This window comes from Marmota monax, unplaced genomic scaffold (assembly GCF_021218885.2).
Source record: "Marmota monax isolate L192 unplaced genomic scaffold, Marmota_monax_Labrador192_F-V1.1 WCK01_AAM20220418_F8-fsc00011, whole genome shotgun sequence".
In the NCBI taxonomy this organism is placed as follows: Eukaryota; Metazoa; Chordata; class Mammalia; order Rodentia; family Sciuridae; genus Marmota; species Marmota monax.
In genome coordinates, this window is record NW_026693082.1 from 7047966 (window position 1) to 7067842 (window position 19877).

At 36.8% G+C, this 19877-nt stretch overlaps 1 protein-coding gene across 9 annotated transcripts in view; it reads left to right on the forward strand.

Moving 5' to 3' along the window:
• The window catches only part of Fry (FRY microtubule binding protein), a 407101-nt gene that overhangs the window by 252079 nt on the left and 135145 nt on the right, over positions 1–19877 (forward strand). For all 9 annotated transcript variants that reach the window (XM_058582514.1, XM_046454025.2, XM_046454026.2 and 6 more), the window contains 7 exons: positions 3848–3938; positions 4162–4241; positions 4357–4437; positions 9874–10042; positions 13110–13202; positions 13297–13395; positions 15372–15473. In XM_058582514.1, the coding sequence (XP_058438497.1) occupies positions 3848–3938; positions 4162–4241; positions 4357–4437; positions 9874–10042; positions 13110–13202; positions 13297–13395; positions 15372–15473 (715 nt within the window). The remainder of the gene's footprint in view (positions 1–3847; positions 3939–4161; positions 4242–4356; positions 4438–9873; positions 10043–13109; positions 13203–13296; positions 13396–15371; positions 15474–19877) is intronic.

Here is a 19877-nt window from a genome sequence, read left to right on the forward strand (position 1 = left end):
CTGTTAAATATTGGAAATTCACACGTCCTTATTTCAACCTTTGTGGGGACAGAGTACAAAGGGCCTCTTGCCTGCTTCTTCTCTTTGCCATCTCCTCTCCAATCCACACCCAAATGAAAGTGGTGAGCCTTGATGATGCGCTGAGATGTTCTAGTCCTGGCCTGGTAACCTTGGGTGCTTAGTGAGCTGCAAGGGGAAGCCCTGGATGCCCTGGGGCGGGAGTCCCATCTTTCCTGAGGGCTGGTGAACAGAGTGGGAAGTGCCCCAGTTCTAGGGAGTTGGATTGAGTTTAGTCCTGCTGCTGACTGGCCACATGCCTTTGGGTAGCTCCATCTCCCAGGCCCAGGAAGTTAGGTTCATGGTTTCTGTGTGACTTCTTCCAGCTGAGAATTTGATTTGTCTATTCTGTGTTCCCTTTTCTCTTGTGGGTTTGAAAAGTGGAAGCTACTGCTACATAAACCCTTCTACATAAAATTTAAGATTCCTATATGAGCAAATCAATGTGTATTATCCCCTCTGAAAAATATAAGTAAATACATATGATTTCATGTTTGAAGTAAACCATTGCAGCAAGGCAGTGAGGATACGAACCTTACTTTTTTTTTTTTAAGGTTATTTTATAAGCAGATTTCTTTGCATAAATTGACACATTTTAAAAATTCTTTTAAAATGACCGTAAACTGAAATTACTCAAAATTAGATATTAACTGCTTTCTTGAAGTGGTTTATCCCTCATTTTTCTTGACAGTCCTAGTACTTTTGTTTAAAAAAAAATTAAACTTCTTCTGAAATTGAAGATCTGTAATTTTATCAAATTATATTTCATCTAAATTTGTAACATCATTTTATGATAATCTCATTTATGCAAGATTCTGTTGTTTATCATTTTATTCGAAGGAGAGATTAATAACTTTTTCATACTGAAAAACTTTAGGTGAAGAAGGAAACTTTTAGTGAAATATAATTCACATATCATAACACTCAGTTTTAAAGTACATAATACGGTATTTTCAGTATATTCCTGCGGTTATACAATCATCAACACTATCTATGAACTTTTTTTAAATATTTTTTTAATTGTAGATGGACACAATACCTTTATTTTATTTATTTATTTATTTTTATGTGGTACTGAGGATCAAACCCAGGGCCTCACACATACAAGATGAGTGTGCTACCACTGAGCCACAAGCCCAGCTTTCTATACACATTTTTATCACACCAAAAAGAAACTATTACCTATTATCTCTTCAGAAATGCTTTTTAAAATTTATCTAATTTTAAAGGTAAAATTTATATTCTGTGTCTGGAAATGGTCATTCTGTGTGATCATTAAATGCAAGGGATCATTTTATTATTTCCCATCTTACATGAGAACTGGTAACTCCAGGGGGGAGGTGGGTTGCAGCAGTTCTAATGAGTTGAATTGAGTTTTAGTTTGCTCCACTATTTTGTCAGAATTTAGTTATCGAAACTAGATTTTTCATGAATTGATTCTTTTAGGGATTGAAAATAAGGTTTTTAATTGTGTTACTATTTGTTTTCAGGAGATCAGAGAGATAGCTGAGGTCCAATATGTACAGAATCAAGACAGTAAAACTTGACTTGGGTTCACTTTAGTTACATTTGAGCATTTAAAATGGGAGAATGTGTGCTTGGGAAAAAGCTGGCAGAATGAGGGTCTCTAGAGCATCCTGCATCTGAGATGCAGCTAAATTAGGAACTGTAGGGAGGAGTCAAGCAACTGAAAATAGTCAAATCGGAGGGACAGACGTTGGGTTATGATTTCTAAGATTAGTATAATATCAACATTTGCACTGCCAAATAAATTTGTCAAATGCCTCTGGCCCCCGGCAGTTAGACTTCAAACCAGCAATAAAGTCGAATTAATTACTAGAGAAGTATGTCTTTTATTTTAAAGCCCAGTTTGGCTTATTAGATATAATCAAAGGTTTGTTAATTTTTTATGTTAAGAACAACTCCTTTTTCAGGGTTTTCTGACCATTTCTGTAGACCCCTGCCAACCATCTGACACAAACAGTGCTCTCTACTTCTGCTGGCCATATTTGAGAATTTGCCTTCCTCTTGATTTCAAACTTCCTGTTTCCTTATTCTGTGATATAATGAATATAAGGCCTGACTACTGAATACCTTCCTTTTTCTACATGTTTCCCTGGCTAGCAGTAGCACTTTGTAGCCCTAAAGGATCTTAAAGGATTTCAGACAGATGGTTTTCTCCACTACTCTTCCTCTTGGCAGGGGTTCATGAATGTTCCTAAATGTTCCTGCCCTGTGAATACATTTCCACCTGCAGGGTAAAGCTGCAGGCTCCCTTGCTAACATTCCCTTGTCCATCAGGCTTAAATTGACCTTGCTCAAGGTTACAAAGCACCTCTAGAATTTCTTGATTTACATCTTAAAAACCACCCTGCTTTGTTCTCATTCCCTCTTGATTGGAAACAGAAGCATTCCATATTTAAGATAGGTCTTGATTTATTCTGAAAATACCCTCAAGTCCAAATCCTGTCATCCTTCCTCAACAGGTATTGAGTATGTATGTGCTTAAGAGACTGTGCTAAACACTAAACAAGCTTTATCTTCTCAAACCATTATATAAGTACAGGTTTGAGCATCCCCAATCTGAAAACCCAAAGTCTGAAATGCTGCAAAATCTAAAATTTTCAAGTGCTGACATGGACATCTCAAGTAAAAAAAAAAAAAAAATTCCACGTTTTGACTTCATGGGACAGATCAGTCAAAACACACTAAAAAGAGTATATAAAATTACCTTCAGGCCATGTGGAGAAGTAGTATATGAGATACAAATCAGTCTTGTGTTTAGACTTGGGTCCCATCCCCAAGAAATTTCATTATGTGTATGCAAATATTCCAAAATCTGAAACTTAGAATCCAAAACACTTCTGGTCCTAAGCATTTTGGATAAGGGACATTCAGGTAGTACACTTACTATTCCTGTTTTCTTGTTGGAGAAATTGCTGGTAATTAGAAGAGGCATAGTTTGAAGCCTGGATTGCTCCACACCGAAGTGCTCTTAACCACCATCCTGTGCCAAGGGACTGGGCATTCATTTTACGAGTCTTTCTTTGTTCAACTCCAAATGAGCTCTCAGTGCATCCAGTCAGCAAAAAATGGGGTGGGAGCATGATCCTGTCTTTTGTCAGTTCAGTTTCCGGTTCTGACTTTTGAATAAGTCTCTGCTTTGCTGCTCCTCCCTCTTCTTCCAAAGGACAAAAAGAAAAGAATACAGGGTGAAATAAAAAAAAAAAAAGAAAGAAAAAAAAGAAATGCTGATCTTTTCTCCATTCCCTGTTGTCCTGCTCTGATTGCCAGTCATAATAGTTCTTATTTAGCTCCATTCACAAGATTCTTGCATTATATTATTACATTATGTCACTCTTTTCATGAGATCCTGTCACCACACACCTCCAGCTTGGTCACTCCATCATGTGTGGGCCTCACATTTTACAAATGATAGGAATCCTGGGTAGCAATATGAAAAATTGTGTTCTACATGTGTAATAAGAATTATAATGCATTCCGCTGTCATATATAAATAAAAAAATTCCACAAAAGGAAATAATGGACTCACTTGTAGCAACTCAAGTTCACGTGGTCTGAAATTTCAAATTTGAAGTCAGAGATTCTGGACTTCCAATCCAATGTTTATCCTCTATACCCCAATAACAGCAGAATAAGCATTAGCATGCATTTACCCCTTGTAGTAACAATGGTCTTGCAGTCCAGTGGGGATGAGTTCTACATTTTTGATGAATTCTATCACTTGATAATATCTTCAGTGCCATTTAATGTGTTTTAAATTTTGCAGTGATGAACAGCAGCGAGATTATCTAATGGAAAGACGGGACCTCGCCATCGATTTTATTTTTTCTTTAGTATTAATAGAAGTATTGAAGCAGGTGGGTAATTAATTTATTGTTACTTTGTTGATGTCTATCAATGTGAAAATAATACTTAAGTTTTGAAAGTCACAGTTTATGAAATTGGTTATGAATTCCAAATTCTGGGTCGTATGAAGTATGTTTATGGATTACTGAAGAACAGGCAGAGTTATTGGAAGTACTATTACTGATTTTCTCCTTAATATTCCCTTCCAAGTTAAAAGTCATCCTTGTTTTTCAGATTCCACTTCATCCTGTAATAGATGGTTTAATTCATGATGTTATTAACTTGGCTTTCAAGCACTTTAAATACAAAGAAGGGTAAGGTGATTTCTTGCCTTAGAGTTTTGAAGAAGTTGGGTGCTTAAAACTGAATCACTGGTTGGATTTTTCAGGTGAGCAGAGATCCTAACTTGTCTAATTTTTCCTTATTTAGGTATCTTGGTCCTAACACTGGCAACATGCACATTGTGGCCGACCTGTATGCGGAAGTCATTGGAGTGTTAGCACAAGCTAAGTAAGTGAGCCCCGAACACAGGAGTGCCTCTGACTTAAGGAGAGGCAGCTTTGAGCTCACAAGGAACTCTGGTTCTTTTTACCAAGCATACCCACCCCGAAAACTAATTAGAGTCTCCTCCAAGGCAGGTACCTAGTTAACTTTTTCACCCAGGCAGTTGGGCCAGATCCTGCTGAGTCCGTGGTTTTAGACAACTGCTTCAAAGAAAGAAATGGACTCACCAAATTACTTTTCTGTCTGTTCAGATATTCTAAAGGTGTTTATCAATTTTTTTTCAGGTTTTGTTTTCTATAGTCCACAAGTGGGTGGTAGCAATCTATCATTCATGAATGGGAAATTCCATTCTATAATGTCCCGTTTACTCTAGACCTTACTTAATTCAGCTGAGCTAAAAGTGTCCCAGCGTCTGCCATGGAAACAAGTGGGGGTGGGGGAGTTCTCATTACTAAATTTATCTGGCCCCATAACTCCATTTAACAGGCTAGAACATAGTGTTAGACTATTAGCAATAACATACTTCTTCCAAAAGTGATGTCACACCATACTTACCCATCTTCATTTTATCCAACCCTGAGGCAAACCAAGCAAGATCCCAAATGCCTACTTTGGGCAAAATGAGGCAGAGACATAAGGAGAATTTAAGCCAAGAGGCCAGTTGGCTTTGTTGATGCCCCAATCCTTGGGAAAGACAATCCTCCAAAGAGATTTCCATCTTTAATAGATGGAATTTCCTAAGTCAGTAGCATGTAAATACACAACTTTTCTAAACTTTGAAATACTTATTCAGCAACCTTACCTAGCCAAAATGTAGACAGGAACTTGGGAGATAGACCCCCCAAAAATCCTTGGCCTGATTTATTTAGTCTAATCCAATCTATCTACTCATCCCAACTACTTGTTTTTTCCTAACATAATTCATCAGTGTTAGAAGGTAGAGAATGAATTTTTGTGGAGGGCAATACAGGTCAAAAGCTGACAGCAAAAGAAGAAAGAAACTTGCCAAAGCATTCAGAAGAATTCTGTATTCCCAATTCTATTATCTGGACCTTTTTGTATGAGTCTGTGTTGTACTTTTATGATAGCCTATTATTATAATTGTGGTTCATGAATCATTAAGGGATAAAGGTGCATTTTGGAGAAATTTCCATTGCAAGTAGGAAATAAAGACATAGATATTTAACTGGATAAGTTGCAAGTATCTGAAAATTAACTCATGTATATCTTCCACATTCCAAAAATGATCCAAAGAAGGAAGTATTGATATGTATACTTGCTGGTTTGTCAAACTCTGAAAATCTCAGCGTATTTCTTTATAATTATCTTGGCTTAATTCTCTTGTGCTCTCATTTGGACAGCTTAGTATTCCAAAAGTGGCTTTTTTGTGTGTTATTCCTATTTTTAAGAATTATGCATAACAGTGTCAGATACTGTCAAATGACCTCCCTTAGTTCCATACATTTTGAATAAATTGAGAAATAATGTCAAAACTGAGTAGAGTTTGAAATTGCAGGAGTTTCCATATTAGGATAGATCTAGGATGCACTGAGCCAGTATTTTCTTGCCAACAGTGGCTTTTTTCATTTTCTTGACGTCGATATTTGTCCCAATTCTGCAATAGCTAAGTGTTAAAAATGTCTCAATTTGGTCAGTGCTTCAGTATTTTCCAGTCACTGGGGAACTCTTTAATTCCTGTCTTTCAGGGAAATTTTTTTACTATTAAGTGATATTCACACATAGTATTGGCTTTTTTCAAAGTCAATTAAGCTAAAATTAGATTTTTTTTTTTTAAGTACCTTGGCCAGTCTGCTCTTGCAGTGATCAGACTCAAATAGCCCATGGTATGTTCTCAACCAGGCAATGTGTAGCTAACCTTTATTGATAGATAATACAATCTTACCTTAGTGTCATACGTCTTCGTTCTCATAAGTATACCAGGACCATTTCTTTATCTTCACTTTAGAAAAGTACTGCTTCTCTTGTTCTCAAGGAGATAAACCCCCCAAAACACTTTTTTTTTAAATCTGGTTCAATGTGATTAACATTCCTAAAAATGATAAGTATTATAATAATTTGAATTTTAGATTGTGTATCTATTTTCCAATGATAATGCATATTAAATATTTTCCACATTATAACTTCAGGTTTTAAGGCTTACTTGGTCGTTGAGTTTTAGCAGAATCACTGTTTTAATCTTCCTGGTAATAATAATACTACTTAATTCCTGTCAGTAAGGAATGTATTCCTATTAAGAGATATCCATACATAGTATTGACTTTTTCAAAGTAAATTAAGTTAAATTAGATTTTTCCGTGTACTTTGGTTAAAAATATATGCTGTGCATATGCACAATATATCTTAATGTGAAATGTATAGTATTGCCAAAGGCTGAGTATTTACTTACTGTATTTGTCTAAGTTCTAAAGAAAAGGTCACTGAAAAATTGGCTTTTCCCTATAATCATTGTAAGGGAAGTGGATTTTTGGATTGCTTTTATGCTAACATAACATGTTCATATCATTTGGAACTTTCAACAGTAAAAGATAGTCATACTTAATTTTAAATTAGAAATAAAGTTTCAGCAGCCATCTCATGAGAAGATCGATAGACTGAGTTATACAAATAACCTGGCCTTTCCTACCTCTGCTTAGTCAAGTATAAAAGGTGTAAGAACAAATGTTTAAATGTGTATCTTTTCTGTGAAAATTACCTTTATTTCGTTCATCAGTAGAAGTAAAATCAGATTTCACAAAATTTCAACTTTGAAAAGGAGCTTCAAGTAGCCTAGCCATGTGCCATCTGCAAGAGACCTCTCAATGACCTGCTCAGCTTCTGCTTACATGCCTCCATGACAGGAAACTCACTATCTCCCCCAAAGGAAATTAACCCACTCAGAACATGTACTGAGCACCTACTATGTGCCTGATCTTTTGTGGCGCTTACAGCTCATCAGTGGAGTCAGACAACCAACAAAATCCCATAGACAATTAAATTATATAATATATTAGAGTTCATTCCATTTTCAAATGTCTTTTTGCCATAAGTTTTCCCTTCATTTTCTTCCATGTAATGATTTAGTGCTTGAAGAAAGTGTTCATGGCCTTCTCAAGTCACTCACTTTCAATCTGTACACTCCTCATTGGCTAGGCAGTTACTCATATGTATTGGTTTACTGGAGACAGTGTAACAAAGGACCACAGTTTGGATGGCTTCAACAACAGACATTTATTTACACACTGTTCTGGAGGCTAGAGGTTCAAGATCAAGGTGCTGGCTAAAGTGGTTTCTTCTATGACCTCTTCCCCTTGAGCTTGCAGGTGGCCACCTTCTCCCTATGTCCTCATGAGGTCCTTTCCCATTGTGGGCATACTTTTTCCTCTTCTATTCTCTAGGCATATTGGATGGGGGCCACCCTAACTCAATCACCTCTTTAAAGCCCCTGACTCCAAACATAGTCACATTCTAAGATACATGAAATTAATACTTTTTTGTATGATCCAGAGTTGGGGACACTTTAGTCCATAAAAGTAGGTCTGGGGAAGGTCCAGAAAATGTGCATTCTAGTAAGCTTCCAGATGCTGCCAATTTGGAGAACGTGTTTTTGAGAATGACTGGTTTAGACATAGAGATTCTAGAACCAGACTTGGCTTCAAATGCTAGCTTCTGAGCCTCTCAGCTATGAAATTTTATCAGGTTATGAAATCTTTCTCTAGTTTCCTCTTCCATTAAAAAAATGATATAATATTGAACCTGCACACAGTGTTGTTGAGGATTAGATAAGTCACTATATGTAACTGGCCCGTGGCTGGTGTGGAGTGGGTACTGTATCTGCTTGCTACTATTGTCATCATTTCCATCAATTTTTATCTATAAGATTTAGAAAAGGATGATGACATTGGAGCTTTGAATTTATATTCCAAAATATTCAACAGTGTAGTTTTAAAACTTCTTCAAATAGATGTTATCTGATATCAAATCTATTTTGTAAGTTTTATAAATAAAATTTGCATTTCAATTTTGCTGATTTCTTCATCCTAAAAAATAATACATAATCTTCCAACTAGTTTCCATGATATTTTACTTGTAAAGTAAACACAACTAATATTTTTTATCTTATTTCAATAGTATTTAAGAAATGTCAGAATGGGCCTGTTTGGAATGCTGTCTTGAAAGTGAATGTTTTGTGGAAAGCCACAAAATGCTACCACAGATTAGGAATAAACCCTGAAATATCCTTAACTACATTAACAACCCATTAGAGAATATCTCATTCATAAAGTATTTGTGCCTTGAAGTTATTTATATTTTCTGCTCTATTGCCTTTGTAAAATCTTTTTATTGTGAAATACGTGTAGCAAATATACATAAAAACCCATAAAACAAATATATAGTTTAACAAATTGTTATAAAATGAACACCATGTAATTTCTCTCCACCCCCCAAAACTGGCCCCTTTCCATTTGGGAAACGGTCTGTGTGCTCGGCTACCTTTATTGTGTGTCCTAAAACTTCTACTTTGAGGCAAGACTTGTTCCCACCTTCTGTGATTCTATTGGTTTGCTTCTATTAGTTTGCCTTTAGCTTTTGTAATCACAAGTACGTTTTCTAATCATACCTGGCTTTCTGTGTTTTTCTTTTCTGTTTTTTAACTACTAATCAAAGCAGCATATCTCAGAAGTTTAAAAAAAAACGTAGGTTTTTAAAAAGCCATTCTTTTTTTAAACTAATATGACATGGTTGTTGGTGTTGCAATTAATATTATTTTGCTTTCAAATAATACAAATAAGTTTCTTTTGTTTGTTTTCATATTCACCACATTAAATTATAAAATCCCATACATATAATAGACAGCCCATATCTTTTAAACATAATTTTCCCATTACTAGATTTTCCCATTACTAGATTTTTCCTTCAACTTAAAAATATATTTTTCCATGATCATTAATCTAAAACTATCAAGGAACAACAGGAGAAAATTTTGGAAATAGATGTCAAAATATCTTTGGCATTATTTGTAAGTCCAAAAATCATTTGCTGTCACCGTCAGAAATAACTGACCCTAGTATGTTATTACTCGCATACTCAAAATTTGACACTTTAGGCCCTGGAGGTCTGTAAGTATGTTGGAAATTGCTAAGCCCGAGGAAATGGAGCTTTTTGTCTGCTCAATTTAAGAGCTAAACCATCTTGAGAGAGTCTAGATAATGCTGGGTCTGTTCCCTAGTCTGAAGGAGAGGTGAAGCATCTTGTCGAATAAGAGGGGAAAGGAGAAAATTGGACTCTACCAAATCCCGAATGTCAAATCCTTGTGAAATGACAGTCATTGTACTTCACCTGTTTCTAAGGATCTGATGACCGTGCACTGTCACTTTAGGTGCTGGAAGCCCCCATTGCATGGCTTTCCTGTCACTTGATAAACCACTTACGTTCTTTTTGTAGATTCCCTGCTGTCAAGAAGAAGTTTATGGCAGAGTTAAAAGAATTACGGCACAAAGAGCAAAATCCGTATGTGGTGCAGAGCATTATCAGCTTGATAATGGGAATGAAATTCTTTCGAATTAAAATGTATCCAGTGGAAGACTTTGAGGCCTCTCTTCAATTTATGCAGGTAAAGTCCTGGACAAGAGCACTAAGTGGTGATCAACTCAAATAATTCCCTTTATCAGAATGACACCTCGATTGTGAAAACCCTTTATAAGCGGGATCCAACTTACAGTGATTCATCTAGTAATATTTCAACTTTAGTGGTGTGATAGGTATACACATTCAGTAGAAACTGCATTTCAAGTTTTGAATTTGGATCTTTTCCCAGGCTAGCACTATGTGGTCTGATCCTCTCTTTAGATGCTGGGCAGAGCTCCTGGCCAACCCCATCATCATGGTGGGAAACAGCCAGCACCACAATGTGTTCTGTGGCTAGGCCAGGCCATTCACTAAGTTAGGGGTGTTCAATGCCATTTCCTCTTAATGATATTTTCAACTTATGATAAGTTGATCTGGACATCCCATCATCATGAGCCAAGGAGCATCTTGACTTAGAACATCCTACCTTATCAATAATTCTTTAAGTGCCTGGAACCAAACAATAGAGTTACAGACACATTGTTTCATTTATTAAAATTTCCTGTTATCTTTGGAGTAAAGTGTACAATAGCATTTCTTACTTTTTTGGTTTTTTTTCTCTTTTATTCATTTTGATAACATTGTTCTGTGAATACAATATAGCTGACACTTTTACTTTTTTAGAAATTGATAGCATTGGATTGGCTACATCAACATTTACAGGAATCTTCATTTAAAAAAAAAAATCAACCAAATCATATAGGTTTGATGTCTATCAACCTGAATTCATTATGGTGCATAGCAAAAAAAAAAAAAAAAGTTACTAATAAGAACTTGGGAGAATCCGTAGCTCTATTAAGAGTTTACAACTGGGCACAGTGGAGCATACCCGTAATCCCAGCTGGTCGGGAGGTTGAGGTAGGATTGCGAGTTCAAAGCCAGCCTCAACAACTTAATGGGACTCAGTCTCTAAATAAAATATATTTTAAAAGGGGGGCTGGGGATGTGACTCAGTGGTTAAACACCCCTGGGTTTAATCCCTGGTACAAAAAAAAAATTACAAAAACTTAGGTACCTGAAGGCATTTTTCTAATACTTCTGTAAATTAGATTTGGTACTCATCTTACTTGAGACTTTGGATGTAGGAGTTATGAATGTAGATTGTACCATTCTATAATCCAAAAGTCAGCTATTAAAAAGACACGTAATAAACATAGGAGAGGATGGGAGGAAACTGGAACCCTCATGCCGTGCTAGTGTGAATGCAAAACAGCCTGGAAGCTCCTCAGGTGCCCAAACGTAGAATTACCCAATGATCCAACAGTTCCACTCTAGGTATATATTATACACCCAAGAAAAATAAAAATGTATGTTCACACATAAACTTGAACACAGATGTTCATAACAGCATTATTCATTGTAGGCCAAAGTGAAAATAACTCAAATGTCTGTGAACCAATGAATGGATGAACAGAATGTGACATATCCATACAATGGAATGTACAAAATGTGGTATATTCATGCAGTAAAGTACTGATGCATGCTGTAAAATAAATGAACCTTAAAAATATACTTAGTAAAAGAAGCCAGGCACAAAAGCTCATGTAGAATGTGAATCCATTTACCTGAAATGTCCAGAACTGGCAAATCCATAGAGAGAGAAAACATGTTAATGGTTGCCTAGGACTGAGCATCGGAGTGGATGGAGAGGTAGAGAGTATCTGCCAAGGGGTACAGAGTTTCTTTGGGGGGCATTAAAAAGTTCTAAATTTGATTGTGGTGATAGATGGATGCACAACTGTTGGTATACCAAAATCCAGTGAACTGAATATTTCAAATGAGTAAATTGCAGAGTACACGAATCATCTCTCCATAAAGCTGGTACGTAGAGGGGTGGAGAGAGGGAAGATGGACATTGTGTGTCAGACTTCTTGGATTTGGATTGAAGAACCATATTTATCGGCTCTGTGACCTTAGCCAGTTACATTGTCTTTTTCATCCCAATTATAATTCACCTAAAAGGTGCTGGTAATGACACTAACGTTGAGGATTCTTAGTATATGATAATCACTCGGTGATTCTTATCTATTCTATTATGTTTATCCCACTTTCATACTAATAGATCATATGTGTCTGTACTTGGGTGACAACTTGATATATGCATACATATGCAAAAGGTAGCAAAAGAACATGATCCTGGGAACCATAAACTCCATTCTGTCTGGGGAAAACGGTCTCTCTGACTCCTAGTTGGTATTGCCCACCCAGAGCAGAGGTTGTAATATGATGTTGGTAGACTGAGGACCTTAGCAGCTGGTCTTCTCAATTGCAACTATAATAAAGGGTGAGAGCTAATGTGGAAATTAGTATGTCATCAAATATGTGTAGCCTGGATTCTTGGATGGGAATAGGGCCTGGCAGAGACCACAGGAAGCACTAGCAGAAGGCCTGGAGGAGAAAAGGCTGGCAGTGCTCAAGGAAGGCCTCCTTTCCTATAGGACAAGTCCCTGGGCAACCTGCAGAGACATCCTTGCTGTGGGAACCCTACCAAAGCCTTGTATGAGGTGGGGAAGGAGGCATTCCAGACTTGCTTATGAAACGATCTGAATAATAAACACACCTAAAATGTCAGAGCAAGTAAACAGCTCTGTAGCCGAGGCCATCCGGCACCGGGCCCAAAATAAGTTTACTGTCTTCAACCTGTCTTCCCATGTTTTTCCTCCCTGGGGATCTGTGTTTGCAGCCCAGTCAAGGGTGCAGGCCCCCACACAGGGTAAGTGATCTACAGACCCTTATTGGAAATGAATGACTGAATGAACCAGCCAGTAATCCAGAAGATAAATGTGTGCTTACTGGTTGTAGATGCTTTGTCCTTTCAGAAGAGTGGCTTGAACTAGATATAGAAGAGAGAAAACCAGCCTTGTGAAATGTCACTGAGGCCCTTGTAAACCTTTCGACTTGATACAAATGTCTGATCCAGTGATTTTTAAATAGATTACAGAATAGGCTGTATTGGTACATATGATTAAGAGCTATTTACTTAAGTTTGCTTAAATACATTTTACATGTACTTTTCAATCAACTCTCCCTATATCCTTCCTTCTTCTTTGTAGGAATGTGCCCATTATTTCCTTGAAGTCAAAGACAAAGATATCAAACATGCCTTGGCTGGACTCTTTGTGGAAATCCTTGTCCCAGTTGCGGCTGTGAGTTAGCCTTTCCTTTCTAAGAACTTCTTCAAACTGAATGACAGACTCAACAGTCTCGATAATAGAATATGCACATGCACTTCTGTTTCAGGCCGTTAAAAATGAAGTAAATGTTCCCTGCCTTAGAAACTTCGTGGAAAGCCTATATGATACCACTCTGGAACTTTCTTCTAGAAAGAAGCATTCCTTGGTTAGTATCTACGAGAAAATCCAAAACACAAACAAAACTGCAGAGATTAAAATTGCCAGGCAGAAATCTATTTGATTTGTAGAATCCTTGTATAAGAATGCCACAGATGGAAGAATTACCCATGACTGACTCTTTCGTAAAGGCTTTCAAACTTTTGAGCTTACATTTATTATCAGCTGTGAATCATGGTACTAGAAGGGGATTTGACCGTGTCACCTCCGATGACCCTTCTGGTTCTATGGATTCTGTTCTTTGTTTTTTAAGATTGGCTTAATTTGATTTTTCTTTAAATTTCCAAGAATTATTTTTTTTCCTCAATCCAAAAGCTAAAGTTTATGAAGTTCCTCTTCTCAATCCCCAGGATCCTATATACTGGGTAATTCCTATCCTGACATTCAGGATCAGAATTGAAGTAGGCAAAAATCGGGATGGGAAATAGTGGCCCCCAGGTGAGGTTCTCTGAAGGCTGGGAAAGCAGTTCTTGGGGAGGGTTTGTACTGAAAAGAAGCAGATTACCCTCCACAGTAAATAAAGCTCTGGTTTACAAATTGGCATGTAGTATACCAGGGCAATCATGACAGTCTAGAGGAAATAGGTTGTTTAGATGGCTGTTTAGATGGTTGTTTAGTAGGGTTGAGGCTAGTTTACAAGTATAGACACTGCTGAGCATGTTGCTTTTCTGGTAGTGATAACAAATTGGCTCATTTGTCCACATTCCAATGTCACTGTGACTAATTGATGCATTTTTTTTTGAAGACTAGTGATTGGCATCAGAGTTGCATTCAATGGAAACAATAGTTCAAAGCCCTTTAAAGCTAAGCTAATTTAAAGAAGAAGAAAAAAAATAAGTTAATGAATTGCCAAGCACTGAATCTCATCTCTGGCAGTTGTTTCTTGCTAGTTCGAGTTAATAGATAAGCCAGTTATGCTTTTGTTTAAATCTTCATCAGCCTGAGTTCTTTGGGAATCATAAAGGTATCTAAGATCTGGCTTAGCAAAATGGTAGTGAATTCTGCATGTGTTTCTTGGGTGGCTGCCCATTAGCTTTTATGTCTTTAGTTGCTGTGGGAAATTGGCCCAGTTCAGCAGGAAAAGCACAGTAGCACCTCTGTTTATTTGGTCATAAGCAAATTCCTCTGTGGTTAAATTTGTCTTAGTGGAGTTTACCAATGTAATAACATTTCTTTTAGGAATCTTCCTTAATTACAGGAGGATTGCATGCAAAAGAAAATATATATACCTACCTCTAAGACAGGGACAAACAAGTAGATATTTGTAAGTGAAAAAGCCAGTAACATTTTCAAAATTAATGTGCCTTCCTGCTCTTTTTTTTTCCCCCACCCCAAGATTGGCAGTGACCTAAGATGGTGAGTTGTTAGTATCTTGGTTAGGATCTATGAGAAAATCCACAACAATGGTTTACACATATAGTGACAGAAAGTAAATGTTCTCTTTTACTAGGTGTGGAAGGCAGGCTTGCCCTGCTCAGAGCTACTTCATTATATATAGAAAAGTCGTCCTTGGGCTGTGCTGAGCCCTGAGTTACTCCATTTTATAAAGCAGTAGTTGTCACTGCGGTGTGATTACTTGAGGGTATTCTTTTCAAGCCACATGACGGTAATCAGTTCGTCTCTGTTCACTGCTCTCTGGGCAGGCAGGCAGCATATTTGCTGGATATTTGTTTTCAAGGTTCCTAAGTGAAGACTACTTAAGTGAATCAGATTTCTCTCTTCTTATACATGAAGCATATCACTATACTTTGTCCATAGTTCTAGATGATTCCATCCCCCGCATTATCAGAAAGTATCTGCAAAATGCCCACCTCCGCTGGACACCCATTAGGCCTTGTGTAACTTAGTGTCCTACTTATTCAAACTTTTATGGCAGAGGGAGATGGTGAAGTAATTGGTACAGAAAATATGTGTTTCCTGATTCATTGAAATATCATTCTGTGATCTCGTCTCCTTTCTTCTCAGGCCTTGTACCCCCTGGTGACCTGTCTGCTCTGCGTCAGTCAGAAGCAGCTGTTCCTGAATAGGTGGCATGTTTTTCTTAACAACTGTTTGTCCAACCTTAAGGTTAGTATTTGTCATCTGGACAAAAAAAAAAAATCCTTTACAAGAATTCACAATACAGTTCTCAGGCAGGCGTCTATGCTTCTGACTAGGGATAAGAGAAATCACTTCAGGTTGGGGGAAAATAAATCTGTTCCAATAAGGATCACTTGAAAGAAAATTAAATGCTGCTTTATATGCATCTTTGTCACATTTAATTTAAATAATATAGAAATTTAAAATGGCCACGTTTAGCCAACAGAAGCATGTGAATTGATTTCAGGTGCTCACCTATCCCTCACGCATCCTTCTTCTGTCCCCTTCAGCCTGGGTAAATATTTTGGAAATAAAACTCCCTTCTATGGGAAGGATTGACTTAGTGTCATTAGCATGCTATGCCATTAACATATAATGACACATTTGTGTCTTTGGACAGTGTCAGAGTTTATTAACAAGTTGTATCACTTTCATCAGCTTTAATTCACTGAAAGTACTCGTGGTTCACTTAGTGTCATGAGCGAGGCAATCACAAGTTTTTTTTTTATTTCATTCAACTTAATTACTAATATCTATAACATTCAAATCACACATCCTACTTTATACCATTATTTATATAGGAAGCAAGTGTGCCTGTCGGGGGCAGGCTTGCCCTGCGCAGAACTATTCCATTATGTATAGAGAGATAGTCCTTAGGCTGTGCTGAGCCCTTAGTTACTCCATTTTTATAAAGCAGTAGTTGTCACTGTTGTGTAATTACTTGAGGGTATTCTGTCCAAGCCACATGACAGTAATCAAGTTGTCACTGTTTACTGCTCTCTGGGAAGGGAGCACAGGTGCTAGGTGACACAAGGAATAAAAGTAGTGGTCCCTGAGACCAAGAAGCCTACAGGTAAAGCAGCCATAATGATTAGGTTCGAAATTGGCTTTATAGGTTTGAAATGGTAAACATGCTGTGTGTTTAGTGACCTATTGATAGAAGGCAACTAAATGAAAACCCTCCATGATAATAAGTGTAAATAGGAGGTATTCTTCACACTTGTTCCCGCTTGTGTTCAAAGTTGTGGTTCAGTGTCTTTTACAGGTTTGACATTTGATGCTTTCCAGTTTTAGAAAATACTTAGTTGTAAAATCTTGCATGTGCTTGTACATGTTGCCTCGTTTTGTGTTTTTCCTAAGACACTTTAATTTGGCAAAATGGTTAAGATTAATTATACTATTTTGGCATTCACCATAATTACACAATAATCTGCATTAGAGCTGTTTTAAGCACCCACTGTGTACTGGCTCTAAAAGCTGATTGTGAAATCCAAGATTAGAATCATTCATTTTCTTCAGAATGGCAGTGAAATATAATAGCAGTGGATAGAGAATGAAGCTTTTAAAGGACTCCTAAAACTGAAGTGCTTTTCAGGGTTATCAACTGTTATATAATGGCTGCTTTGAAGTATTTTGTTTGAGGATTTATCCATCTGCCCTGATATATGATTCTGAAGTGCAGCCCAATGCCATTTTTATTATTCGGTCTACTTTTTAAGTATCCAGTTATTAATCCCATTTAATACTTTTTTTACATTTTGTACAGATAGAAAATAGCTATTTTCTTCAAAACAAAGAGAAATAATTGAAAATGCTCATAGAGTGGCTTCCTGTATGTAGTATGTATAATGTGATTGATGAATTTTGGCTAAAATTATGATATTTTGCATAATAATTTACTACTATGGTTAAAAAGGCCAATTTTTTTAGCCCAACATTGTTTTTGAAACATAGCAGAGCATCTTACTTTGTAATTTATCTCCAAATTAAAATACTATTTAAAGCTCTAGTCTAAGCCCATCAGAGACTTAGTAAGAGGGGTTATAAACTCCCCAGAGAGAAGTGGGTCTGGATTCTGACGGTATTTTCCTATACAACATTGCACACATTAGAATTTCTAAAAAAGAGAAGCAATAAGTCAGAAAGAGTATGTAAAATCAATGCTCTTAAGAGACTAAACCACATTCAAGAATTCAATTTCATTCATAAGGATTTTGTAGTGGCTTCTGTTTGTGAGGTGGTAAGGAAAGTACTGGAATTGGGAAGAATGGAGCAAGACAACTATATAAATCTAGATGTAGAACAAGAGTCCCCATCCTTGAAATGCTTAACATTTCATTGAGGAATATGTAATAAAGCTTCAAATTGCGAGATACAGAGAGGGTTGTAACCTTGGGAGCAGGAGGATACCTGTACAGTTTGTACAAGTGTTGTACCTCATGGAGTGTGAAAGCAGTATTCATCAGGCAAAGTAAAGGCAAGAATGTTTTACTTTATGGGTAGTAAGCTGTTGGAATTCACTACCCAAAAGCCAAAAAGATATAAAAAGATTGTTGATGAGTTACAAGCAGAATAAAATTGTATCTCATATTTAGAACTCAACCCCGTCAATATTTGAATGGGGCTATTTATAAACATCATTACTATATAAAAAAACTTTCCAGACCTCCTCATCCATCCTCAAGATAGAAGAAATACCTGAAGGGAAACGAACATGGCTTCAGAAGTGGTCTTGGTCTTGGATAGCTTCAGTATTTTATACCATTTAGAACCAATCATACCACTTCACAAGGGACAACCAACACTTCCCCATATACACCTTCTGGCTCTCTTCCCCCACTTCCTTTCCCATCTCTTCCACCATACACTTCAGAATGATGAACCTAGTGTCCACATCCCCCATGTTGAACTTGATGACCATCTTTGGCGGCTTCTGCAGTGGGGAGTCATCAAGGTGGCAGCATGACCTAAGCAGAGGAGAGGTATGTAGGACAACAGCCTCATGCTTTCCAGTAAACAAGCTCCCAGATTCAGGTCTAGTTTGTGTCCTTGCCCTGGTTCATCCTCAGCATGAGTCTGACTTTAGCCTGCTTTGGGACCACAGACCTGAATTCTTTAACTTTTAACTCAGTCAATCATATAATAGCAACATGCCATTGTAAAGTGTTAAGAAATTTATGGCACCTTCTCACCAAGACATTCACGTCTTTTAGGAATTCTTGTCCATGGTAACCAATCCTGTTTTATGTCAGAATTTAAACATATTGAGCTATTTTTAAAATGACACATTCCTTTCATATCATCCAGATACCTAATTCTGAAAAAGGAAATATATTTTAAGAACTTAATTTAATAATACTGTTAAAACAGAATATTTATTTCATTCACAACTACGTACTAGTTTCTTGCCCTTCAAAAGTAGATGTTATTACATGAGAATTTTTAATTTGTTTCCTTTTATAAAAATGAATATAATATATCAGTGAGGTCCGGATTATAAAGGAAAAAATCATAAAAGAATCATAATAAAGAAATACACTTTATTATATGGTCTCTCATTAATCAAAGATTTTTTAAGAACCAAGAGAATGGTTGTCATGTGTGTCATGGGAATGTCACATGCGTTCGTGGATGTTATTTCTGTTTTTTCTAAAAATCATGCTTAGATAGCAACACTTACTAAAGGTAGACCTTAGTAATCCTAGTTTCATAGTAAAACAAAAGTATAAAGCAAGAAATGATTCTGCTTTTGTCTCAGTTGCCACTTGTTCTAGAATTTGAATTCATTGATTTACTAAGTCCATCAGTTGGCTGGCAGATCTTTTCAAGTAGTCTAGCAGGTGCTATCCTAGATGCTGGGAAAATGTGATGAATAAGACAATAATACTACCTGCTCTCTATATTTTTTTAAAATATTTTTTAGTTGTCAATGGACCTTTATTTATTTATTTTATGTATTTATATGTGGTCCCGAGAATTGAACCCAGTGCCTCACACATGCTAGGCAAGCGCTCTACCACTGAGCCACAACCCCAGCCCTAGTTGCTCTCTTAAACCTTGCACTTTAGTGAAGGAGACAGATAATAAGTAAGTAAATAAATGCATAAGAACAAAAGCGTCAGCGATAACTGCTCCAAAGGAAATCATATAAGATATTATGATAGAGAATGAGGAATTTAGGTAGGTCAGGAAAGGGAAATTCAGCAAGGTATTTTGATTTCCAGTAAGAACCCCCAAACAAGTGTTGTTGCCATAAATAGGATAGTTGATGAATTATCTTTTATACTTAGTATATATTTGTGTGAAGCAGCTACAATGATGTTTAAAAATAGTTTGGGAGCTGGGGTTGTGGCTCAGCAGCAGAGTGCTTGCTTTGCACGTGCAAGACCCTGGGTTCCATCCTCAGCACCATATAAAAATAGATAAATAAAGGTATTGTGTCCAACCACAACTTAAAGATAGTTCTGAGGAATTTTCATATGATAATAAGGTTATTAATGACATCTTTATAAATGAAGACATTGAATAACATTAAAGATTCATAACTGTTACCTGAATGGTTCAAAATGTAAGGCATTTGCCTTAAAATGAAGGCTATTCTCTTTGTGAATA